General features: G+C 33.1%; 1 protein-coding gene across 1 annotated transcript in view; it reads left to right on the top strand.

The window, feature by feature from the left end:
* LOC117177916 (Down syndrome cell adhesion molecule-like protein Dscam2) overlaps positions 1 to 12,494 on the top strand; it is a 273,718-nt gene that overhangs the window by 184,012 nt on the left and 77,212 nt on the right. The window contains exon 2 of the mRNA XM_033369016.1: positions 9,417 to 9,767. Coding sequence (XP_033224907.1) covers positions 9,417 to 9,767 — 351 coding nt within the window. The remainder of the gene's footprint in view (positions 1 to 9,416; positions 9,768 to 12,494) is intronic.

Here is a 12,494-nt window from a genome sequence, read left to right as displayed (position 1 = left end):
TATAAAAGATTAATTACAGTTTCAGATACAGAACTCATCCCTTGATGTCTTGTATTATTTTATACTAATATTTTGTAACATTCATTAAATATGTATAACATATAAAAGATAAGCTTTTTATTTATTTTTGTTTATAAAAAGATAAATATGCGCGCGCCATGGCGCGCGCAAGACTACTAGTTTTTAATAAAATGTAGTTGTTCTGTTTAACGGTGTTGTATTTTCTTAAGATGCCAGTATACCGAAATGGACAACAAGTTAAAAAGGTCGTTCATTCAATTTATTATCAGAACAGATGGGTCGATCGGAGGTATTTCAAAAACTATTCGGAAGAGACCGAATGGACAATATTACTGCCACTGTGAAATACTTTCTATCAGTGAAGCGTGTTCTCCCTGCAGAAAACTTGGCGGGCAACAGGTCGCCAAAGTTACACGAAGCAGAATCTCCAACTGAAATTCACAAGGATGTTTGAAAAACCTATTGGTTCCTGGCTGAGCGACCAATCTTACAACTCCGTGCAATACCCACCGTTCCATTAAACGGTATGTTCCTTTTCGAACTTCCTTGGCAACAAATTCTCAAAGATGATCGGATTCGTTCCTATTTTTACTAAACTTTTCTTACTTTTCATATTCTTGTAAACTTTCGGAATATCTCCCTTTATAAAAAGGGATATAAATCAGGTTGACTGGTGATAGAAAAGAAAAAAATTCCTGGTCATTTACCGGTTAGCGAACATTTTTTCTGGTCATTAAAATTTTTTAAATCTAGCTTGTAGAGCTACATATTTTATAATTAAAGTGACTAACTAGTACTTCAAATTAAATCATTCGAAGTTAAACTCTTTTGAATCCAACAAATTTAATAGAAAAACTGTAAAATTTGAATACTTGCAGGTTTATATCTAGGGCTTCAAAATTAAACCTAAAAATTGAACAATTTTAAATAAAATGGCGTTTTATTTTAATAATTCCGAAAACAAGTATCAAAATTCCTCATTAAAATTTGAAACTTTTTAGATGGAACAAATAAACATCCAGAGAGTTGAATGCTAATATTTTCGAAGGAAAATTTCAAGTAGAATAAATTCCCAGTAATTTTCGGTAATTTATGTGCAGTTATAATAAATTGACGATTAAATTACCGTGAAGCGAGTCCGATTTTTGAAATAGACACATGCCTAAAACAAGTTAAATGTTTAACGGTTTTAAACTCGAAAATATCATAAGCTGAATGTCACACATTTAAAATCTGCAAATTTAGAAACTTTTCAAATATTGTTATACACATTTTAGTGGTTATAAAAATATGTATTTATGCTTTTATCTAATATCAAGTACTTTATTTATTTTATAAGATTTTTATAAGATTTGAAAATTGAACTGTCATCAATTTTTATTTTTTCAATTTGAAATACTTTATTTTTAGAAATGATCAAATTGTTAAGTTTTGAACGATTTAATTTTGAATGCCCAAAACTATAAAATCATGCATTGTAAAATGAACTATTTCATACATGAAAATTTTGCAAACTTAAATTTTTAAATTCAAAAAAATTGCAACTTGAACTCATTAAACATTGCCTAATTTCTCATGATATCAAGCTATTAATAATCATTAAGGGTAACCGATCGGATTTTTTTACATTCTCATCAAAGAAGGTATTATATTTGTGTAAAATTTGACCCAATCCAATTTTTGTCAGATGTCCACGTCTTGAGACCCCCTGAATCCGAAACACAGATTTTTCCGAATGTGTCTGTATGTCTGACTGTAAGCTTATCTGTATGCCTGTATGTCTGTCTGTCTGTGAACACGATAATTGTTGAAAAACTTAGTCTATTAAATGGCCCTTAGGTACACTTGTTTAGTGTCCTAAACTAAAGGCCAAGTTCGTTTTGCCAGCCATTTTGAATGAAAATTCAAAAATTGGGCACATTTTGTATATTTTGGAGACCACTTTTTTCAAAATTTAAAAATTCTCTGTACGGTTATTCATAGTATTTCAAAAGTTAAACAATTTATCCTGACAACTTTTTTCAAACAATCAAAAATTACCAGAGTTATAGCATTTACAAAATTCCAAAAAACAAACGAAAATGAACCTTTTGAGCCAATTAAAGGACGATATGAAAAAAAAGCAAGAGAAGAAAAAGTTTGATTTTTAAATGCCCTAGAAGATTGTGCTGATAACTTTTTGAATTTTCTTGATGAATCAAAAATTAAATTTTGATGGCATAAAAAATAATAGAAAATACAAAAGTCACATTTTTTCATGCAACATTTTCACAGTATTTCAAATATTCTCATATATAATAATGCATTTTCAAAAAAATATATATATATACAAAATTATACATGTGTGTTTTCTGAGTATGTATGTATGTATGTATGTATATACATATATAAATAATTTAGAAGTTAAAAAACGGTAATGCTGCTCAGTATACCGTATGTGTAAAGTTGAAATCATAAAGAAAACATTGAAAATGAGAAAATTAAGTTTATAGAAAAACGAAAAAAATTGCAATACAACGTGAAATAACAAAAAAAACCTTATTTCGAATAAACAAAATAACAAAATTTCAAAAACTTTTCTATTTTCAATTCTGATTTTCAATCTTAAAAAAGTAACCAAACCGATTTCTCCTTTCTAGAATAAGTAAACAGTTTCCTGAGGCTAAAACGTGAAATGCACTTCTCGTTTTACAATCATGAGAATCGGAAACGATGGTAGAAATAAGACGTCTTACTTTGAAATATACGAGACTCGATTCGTCTCGAAGCTCGTAGGTTCTTGAGAAGGCGACCAGTCGTTTCAGTTTCCTGTATACACGCGAGGAAAGAAGATGGGAAGGAGGCGAGTGGTATATCCTGGATGGAAAAGAAGAGATGAGAACAGAAAGAAAAGCACCATTTGTTAAAAAATATTAAATATACTTTCTGCCATCTTTTTCGCTTAGTTTTCATTAATAGTAACTTTGATGTGATTCTAAAACCAATGAAAAGTGACAAATTGCTCTAGACAAATTGAGCTAGAGAGTGAATGAAATTTTAATCCGATTTGATTTTTTTTCTGTCAAATGAAATATTCTATTGAAAAAACAAAGCCGTCCAATACTGGTTAAAACCGCCATTCACTATTTTTCAAGCAACAATTTTTCAGTACACTTTTTTTAATGTTGAACAAGAAAAAATACCGTAAAATCAGTATATTAGAAAACATCGAAGGTGAATGTTACAGTATAAAGTATTTATAAGGCCCAGGTAGTTCTTAGAACAACTTCAACTAACTCTTTCCACCTTTCGAATGTTCCAAATTTAAAATGCTCAAGACTGGAGCTAGTATTTTTTTGCACGCTGGAAAAGGGGTTTGACGCAAATGGGGAAGAGAGTTGTCCATACCCATTCCCCAGTCGGAAAAAAATTTGGCGACGTCTTTAAGACATTGTAAGGCCATCTCTACGATAACTTTACGATATCCTATGTTTGTGTCGTTAAGGTGTCTTTATGACAATGTAAGGACGTCGTATGATCTGATGATGTCTTTGCGATATCGTAAAAACACCTTAGCGATATGGACATATGATGTCGTAAATTTGTCGTAAAGATGTCGTAACGATGTCGTAAAGACGGCGTTAAATTTTGTGCCCCCTGGGTCCCTCCATCAACGCTAAACCCTTTTTATAGTGACCCCCTAAAAATCACTCATCCTGATTTTGAGAATTTTAAATCCGAGATTATGGAAAGTTGAGATGATTCAGTCGCCCACACAAATTCGACTCACTCCTCCCTCTTTTTCAAATTCCCCGATGTTAAATGCCCAAAACTAGAATGCGTTGTTTGGGATCGCCTGAAAAGGGGTTTGACATGATTTTCATTACAAATAGTCGTTTTCAAAATTATGTTCACTAACTTTTGGAATTTAAAATGCGCTTGAGCGTACCACAAATTACAATTTTTTCAAATAGACTGACGAATATAAAAATTAAAGGAGAGGCTAATGCGACGCAGGTATTAAACCCCACATCATGCAATAATTTCAAATGCGCTCTGTTGCACCAGCAATTAAAAAAAGAGACTTTAAGAAAACATTGGAAGATGTATAGACTTCCGATAGGAGACTGGTGACACACTTTATGTGTCACAAAACCCAATTAGTATTATATAAGCAGATTTGTAAATTCAATTTATATTACTTGTTAATACTTTTTCAAAGTTTATATATAGTAACTTTAAGAGTTTTTTTAATAAACTCCGATTGCTTGAACACAATGACAAGTTTTCATTTATATAAAAAAATATAATATGTGGTTATTGTTCATATTAATTTTAAAGCAAAAAGACACTTTCTTAAAAAAATAACAGACACAAGTCTCTTTAGAATCTGTTCAATATTTTTATAAAATAGAAACGCTGAAATAATATAAAGAATCTCGACTAAAAGAGATGAATAAGTCAGAAATTTGTTTATAAAATTGACCTATCTCATTATACAGGGCGTCCAAAAAGTAACGACACATCTGAATAATTTTCCAGGTAAAATCGAAAGAGCGAGAAATACGTCCAAGCATATTCTCAGGTCATGGGTCAAGGATGACTTTGAACTTCAGCTGAAGTTATACAACCTTGAGGTTCAAGCTCAAGGTTCAAATTCAAGGTCAACATTGGATTCCTTTTTGAAAAAAATATTTTACCTGGAAAATTATTTAGGTGTTTCATTACTTTTGGGATACCCTGTATAATGGGATGGAAAATATTTTCAAATATTCCAGGGGCATTTGAACTATAAACGAGATTTTAAACAAAATTCTTAAATATCGGCAAAGTCCCTTAAAATCAAAAAAGAAATATTATAGTTAAAAAAAACATCGACTGGGGAATATTGTTTATTTCTCTACGCAAAGTATTTATTCAGGCACTAATATTATGTCCATCGTCCTCACTTTGGTAGTTCATAAATGATAATATCTCAATTTTAACCTAATACTAAGTATCAGTCATCAATATTACTTCTTCTCCCTCTTCATACACCTTAACGCTTGATTCCTCTTTCAATTCTTGCTACGACCCCACATCCCTACTCTCATTAAGCCATCGCCCATCTCATTACCTTACTTCACCACCTTCTTCTATAGGTCTATATACATTAAATAATCCGTTGCCTACATTTTACTCTAGCCCCCCTCCCCACCTGTCTTTCTGTAACACTTCCCTTTCCTCCACCTGAGATCATTGTTTTTGGCCTTTTCTAGGAAATTGTTAGGAAACTGTTCGTAAACACGATTTTCAATTTATACTGGAAGCCAATTTTTCCCATGCACGTGCACGTATCGGTTCTGAATCTCTTATTAAAAATAATTTTCTCTTCAATTACAGAACCTTTAAAATAAAGAGCAACAAATCTGAAACTTCAAGAAAATGTAACCTAGCTTAAATTTTTTTTAACGCATAATTTTTTTCTGTAAATCAGAACGTGTTCCAAATAGAATGAACCAGGTGTTTACTTTCGAAAGGAATTCAATCTTACCCTATAAGGAAGCGGGAGAGAAAGAATGGGACTTCTTCGAAAGAAGATTCGATAAACCTCTTTCGAAGAAATTGCGCTTTTGTCGAGGGTCTGAAAGCAACATGTGTTTTATATTTATGAACATATAAGACAATTTTCCGTACTGCTTCAGGTGCGAGTTTCCCATCGGCTCATTGTCGGGTAAGCTTTTCCAAAGCTCATCCCAACATTCGGTCAGCTTCTGACTCTCGGTGTTGGTGGCTTGGAATAAAATGACACAAGATTCATATAATGATAAGATATGGCCTAAGTCTGGCTGCCAATCGAATTTAAACGTAAATTCGCTGATGGGGGATTGCGAGAATCCAGCGGCTATTCACAAAACACGTGATACATTTTTCAGAAATTTTAAACACCGTTTAAACACCGTTCTCTACCGATTTCCAGACTGACGCAACTTTTAACTACAGACAGCCAACTGTTGGTCACTTGCACGGAGAAAAATGTCACTATGCTGCTTTGGTCACCTAGGGAATTTATCTCCGCCTAATAACCAAACTTATGGCCACCTGAACTCTGAGCTTTCTCAGTCCGGAAAACCAGAGAAAACGGTCACCATATAGATACAGTGTTTGGTAGGGACGAGAATCGATAGGCGGAACAAACTGGGTAGATGGGTGGAAGTCGACGGTAAGATTGAATTTGCAGAGTCTACCCCGACTCCCCGAACTCAAAAGAAGAGCAAGTAGAGCGAGAGAGTGGTTGCCCAGCATCACGTACTGTATACTCAGACCTAGGTAAGAGAAACGAAAGCTTCTGTCTTTCCGGACACTGAGAAGAAGGTTGGTTTGCTGTTTGCTCACCCGATCAAGGCGGCAATTATTTGATCCGGCAAAAGGCTGAAAGTGTAGCATCTACCCACTTCTTCCTGGCACTTTTCCCCTGGAAGAGGTTTTCGTGCCTTATTTTTTCTCAATTAACGTGGGATGAAAATCTGGTACAGGAAATTCCAGGAACTCGCTCCACTCAGCGGACAATTACATTCTACCGATTAACCCTGTAACCTCCGCTATTCTCTCGAAAGGATGGCTATTTCCGAGGAAATTACGTTTTGAAACATTTTTATACCAAGCACTTTCAGCTAAAACTTTTTATCGTTTTATAACGTAAGTCATTGCGTAAGGGTGTTACATAGAAATGTACTAAAGATTAATTGAGAGTCTTAAAAAAGTTATTTCAAGGTCAATATTATTGTCTTAAATATGGTTAAATTAATAAAAAATTTCGGAAATTAGGTATTTTAAAGAAAGAAGGACTATATCTCTATCGCAAAATTTATTAGGGATATCGAGCGATACTTAGCTTTAGGTTAACACAAATATTTATCCAGATAATACTCACAAGCCAATTGATTCAATTAATTTCTAAGCCTATGGTCTCAAGCTTTGAATAATTAAATGTAACGTACTAATAGAAATTAGGCAGCCACCTCTAAATTAAATCCGCTTAGAATCACTTAATGAGTGATTATGATACAATACCAAACTGTTAAATTATTAATTTAAAAGAATTATTATTATTTCAAATTGCATTCATAATACTGTTATTCTCATTAAATATAAAGAAAATACACTTGAGAATAAGATAAATTCACCTGAGCCTATTTCATTTCGGTTCATTTATTTTTCTGGACCTTACACATCCCTCCCAATGGTGTTTAGTCACAAGAGATTCAGTTTTTCTATCAAAACTAATACCAGAAGAATATAACAATGAACCAGTTGGTAATAATTTTTGCTCTATGAAACTTTGAAACAATAAATCAGTATGAACCAGAATCTTTCATGTGCAGTATTATTGGATAATTTTGAATTAAAATTGTCTCTCAAATTTTCCATCACGAAAAATCATTCATTCAGTGAAACCGAAGATATATTCGTTGAAATTGAGAGCTTTGATGCTCTTTGCTATTCATGTCTACTCAAACATATGTGGATCTACATAATAAATATGCATACATATTTATGCGACAGCGCTAATCACTGGCTGATATGGTTAATAATAATTTGCCAGTCGGCATAAACGGAACCGATTAAGCGGCTTAGTCAGGAATTATGGTATTAGCAAACTATTACCTATCATGCGTCGCACTTAGCAACTGCTGTCGAACATTTTCATTCGGTGGATTTGATTTCTATCATATGTTGATTCAAAGTTGAGTCAATTAAGGATGTACACTACGTACAATCAATCTCAAAAGTTGCCTATCCTTAAAATAATTGATAAAATCAAGAAAAAATATTTATTATTAATTTCCGTGAATATTGATGGAGGCTTCTAAGTTCAATTAAACAAAAATTAAGATTTAAATTGTTTATTTAACAGTAGTTATTTAAAGGTATACTTTTTCCTTTCTCTTTAGGGAAAAGTTACAATTTTTATGTAATCCTAATGATCAAGCTCCCATTTTATTCTTCAAAGGATTCTCTAAATTTCTATTTGGGGTGATTTTATTTTTAAAAATTAATTGAGAAATAAAACAGTTTTTATTGTTATAAACAATCATATTTTAAATTAAAAATAACACCACCGAAATAGAATTGTAGAGAATCCTTCAAAGAATAAAATGAGACCTTGATCATTAGGATTAAATAAAAATTTTAACTTTTGCCTAAAGGGAAAGGAAAAACCAAACCTTTAAATAACTACTGTTAAATAAACAATTTTAACCTGAATTATTTTTTTTTTAATTGAACTTAGAAGCCTCCATCAAGATTCACGGAAATTAATAATAGTTATTTCTTTGTTGATTTTAACAATCATTTTAAAGATAGGCAACTTTTGAGATTGATTGTACGTATTGCACATCCTTAACTGCATTTTAGTTAATCAGATATACCGGCACAGCACCGCATCTTTCCATTTTCTTCTTCCATTCTTTCATTATTCTTCCATTATTCTCTATAAATAAAATGTCTCGAAGATGGAATTTAGAAGAGACAGATTCAAACTTTCTGTGGAATCAGGTTTCATTTATATTGAAATATACCCTCAGCTTCTTTTTGTAATGAATGCAGCAAAGTTTTCCTTCAAATTCCAACTCGCGAACGAACGCATGTGAGTTTTGAATGAATACGATAGGGAAGAGGCTTGAAAATCGAAGAGGAATTCACAGCACTATTCTCGTAATCCACGAATCTGCAATGCCGATAGTGCCCCTCGCATCCTTATCACATCTACAACCTCTCGTCTATTGCTATCAAACGAGGTTCGATATAGGGTGGAGATTTCATGTTACCACGCATAAACCATCAACGTTCCGAAAGAGAAAATTGCTTTTCACTTGAGGATATTTTTAGATGCATGGCTTTTTCGATCTAATGTGTAATCTGATTACATTCTTTTGGAATAAATTGCTGTCTTTTTCAGAGTGACAGGGGAAACTCCAGTTCAAAATTAAATTAAATTTGTTTACAAGGAAATAAAAAGTAAAAAAAAACTTGAAGGAAAGCTAGCTATTGAGAATATATGACATTATGCACAGCCAAGTTTGTTTTCCAATTTGAAAATTTAAAGTAATTTTAGTGATTTGTTTAACTGGTACAAGACAAGTGCTAATAACTTCGACATATCCATTTATTTTAATATAGGCACGCTGCGTTATCATTATATCTGAAAAAAGAGTGTAAGCAAGGCTTGAGAGTTACTTTACATTATGGATGGACGTTGAAGAAACACTTGGGGAATCTCGATTATAAGGGCGTTCCCCGGTACAAACAATAAGGAGTTAGAACCAGGATTGGTTAGACTAGAAAGATTACGGCTGGAAATATCATCTCTAGATTCAACTATATAAGTTAAACATGTTTTGTCTGGTATTCAACTTTTTTAAATCTCTTTTTAGGAGCAACAGTGGTAGTCTCATCCTCCAGTGGCCACAGCTTCGACGCACATCTTCGTGGGCCGAGTTTCCTAAACGAACCAGCATCAAGGGTGGAATTCTCGAATTCGAGTGGCGCTTGGCTTGACTGTGCGGCAACCGGAAGTCCCCAACCCAACATTGACTGGTCGACTGTCGACGGAGTTCCGGTCGGCGACGTACCTGGTGTGAGGAGAGTCCTCAGCAATGGCACCCTCGTGCTGCTTCCGTTTCCGGCCGCTGCTTACAGGCAGGACGTTCACAGCGCAGCTTACAGATGTGTCGCTAGTAACTCTGTCGGGAGAGTTCTTAGTCGCGATGTCCAGGTCAGAGCCGGTGAGTAAAAATTTCATAAATAATTTCCCAGGTAATTTTTATTAATTATTTATTTTTCTCCTTAAAAAGGGCTTCAGAAATGTTCAAAATTCTATATTAACAAATTATTTGGCGTCATAAGACGCCGAGGCATGACGTGCCAATAGATGCATATAAAACGTTTCGACTTTGTCGATGACACCGTCTCCTCATCTTTTTTCATATTTAGTGGCGCAGTTTTCTCGAGATTTTATTTACGAGAAAATTGTTAGGCTGTCGACTAGCTGTCGTGAAGATATATGGCATCACGACCCCATGCAGAAAAGATATGCTCTCCATGTTTTTTTGTAATAAGAAATAGCAATAAATTGCCTTGTCATATGTCAGGACAGAAAATAAAGAGACGAGACGCTTCACCCAGAACATTTTGTAGTATAAGAATTTTTCATTACCGACTTACGTCATAATGTGCATCTAGTATTTCATGCAGGAAATCACAAACCAAGCAGTGATCTTCCTGAAAACTGACACAAAATTAATATATTTACAATAGGTATAAACATTATTTTGCCCTTGTCGCGTAGTTTGATCATAATAAATGTAGTAATAAACTTTGAAGTTATTTTCTTCTTTTTGTTGAAGGATGTTACAAAAAAGGGAAAGTAGATTTAAATTATCTTTAGGTTAATTGATGCCTAATTTTTAAATTTCCTTTAATTTTAGTGTCCCGAAACAATTTAAAGTCGAGTTATAAAAAAATTCGAAATCTTTTAAATTAGAACCATATTTTAAAATAACTTGAAGATGCGGTTCTGATTGCTCATGAAAAAAATCTCGAACTCGGATAATTTAAAGCTAACAATTGCGCCGACCATAAAAGTGTGTTGAAATGAGAGTGCAGGAATTTTTTTCAGTGGGTCGAAATCGAAAAGTAAAGTTTTAATTAACGAACACATACGCGCTCATACTGTGACTACAGGAACTTTATTCTCGGATAGGTTGGCAATACTGAAACCGTTGGTTAGCTCACAGCTGTCACGGATTTGCATTCAGATTGCGTTTTTTTTAAGAGGTAATTACACCGAGCCACACAGTATGTATACATACATACACACACTAATATATATATATATATATATATATATATACGCACACTCTAGAGTCTAGTGAAGAACCTCAATGCATTTTATTTGTCTCATTGTCTGAATGGATAAGAAATTCATTTCATTTTCAGAATGAGAGATGAGAGTTTTATAATTTTCCATAAAAACAAATTTACTCTGTAATCTTGAAAGATTATTGCACCACTTTCAGTAAATTATATTTTGAATAATGTACTTTAAGTTTCTTATGAATTTTGGCTTTACGGAAAAATAATAGATTTCATAATAAGTGGAAAGATTAAAGTTTGATTATAAATGCCAATTATGAACATAACAGAAACTAAAAAATGCGTATAGAAATTCTTTGCATCCTGTAATCCCAGAAAGAAGACTAAGTTTTATGAAATTCCTTCTCGATAAAAGAAATTATTTTATTTAGTTTCAGAAACTAATTTGTGCATTTAAAAACATTTAAATTTAAGGTTGTGGGATAAACGACTTTGAAAATGTCCGACTTTCTCTGTAATTGGCCGAAGTCCAAACCCCCAATTTTTCCAGCACTGAAAAACATGTACATATAATACTATATTTTAATTTGTATTGAGGTGGACTTAAATTATACTTACGTGTACTGTAGTGGTCTTGCAGTCGATACAATTTTGTAAATTGTTAATAAGAAAATGTTTCGCCTGAAAGTATCTCGTAAATTCCGAGAAAGCAGACGAAAATTTAGAAAGAGATTGTCGATAGGAGAAGCCACGCTTGACAAAAATATATTTTTTGCACAGCACCGACACTTTTGACGAATTCGGAGGGAAGGCTTAAAATTCCAAGACTTTATTCTTTTTTATTATTATAAGTACTTGGTCATTTATTGCGTTAAACGACGTCAAAGTTAAATAATTCTGAAATCAATTCTGGACGGGGTTGTATTAATAATATGAAGAAAAATTTCCTTAGAATTCCATCTATCAGCAACTCTTGTAACTGCACTATTATCAAAAACTGCAGGAAATCTAAGCTAATAATTATTTGTCTTATTTATTTTAGCAAATTTTTCTTGCAGAAATAGTGATTTATCTAAAAATACAAAAATAACTTAGCTTTTGCGAAAAGAAATGTCAAAACTATGTGTGCATTTTTAATGCGTATATAAAATGTGCTAGTGAGATTTAGAAATTTTGTAAAGCATTTGATAGACGCCAGACGTCAGACGTCAGAGTTTCGATCCCTCTTCTTTTGAATGATGTCTTCCCAATATTTCACTTGCACGCCGTTTACCGCAATGAATTACCAAATTCTTATTAAGGTAAATGTGCCAGTGTTCTTCAATGCATGGGTTGTCGGCAGATGGGCAGTATTTTACATATAGTAAGCTATTGTGTTCTTCGTTATCAGGAAAAATGTTTTTTCCTTAACGCTATTGCCGATCACTCACACATCGAAGTGCCGATAACTGAACCAACGAGATTTCTGACTTGCCGATAACCCATGCGTTCTCGTATTTATAACTTCGAACTTCTTTTAATATTCATTCTAATAGGATATGTTACAAGTGATATGTAATTTACCTTTCTAAAGGTACGCTTTATTCGATAACACCCATTTCTTAAGCTTTAAATATGCTTAATATAGTTTTTTAAGC

Source organism: Belonocnema kinseyi, chromosome 8 (assembly GCF_010883055.1).
Source record: "Belonocnema kinseyi isolate 2016_QV_RU_SX_M_011 chromosome 8, B_treatae_v1, whole genome shotgun sequence".
NCBI lineage: Eukaryota > Metazoa > Arthropoda > Insecta > Hymenoptera > Cynipidae > Belonocnema > Belonocnema kinseyi.
Note: the sequence above shows the minus strand (reverse complement) of the source record. Positions and strands in the feature narration are given on the sequence as shown.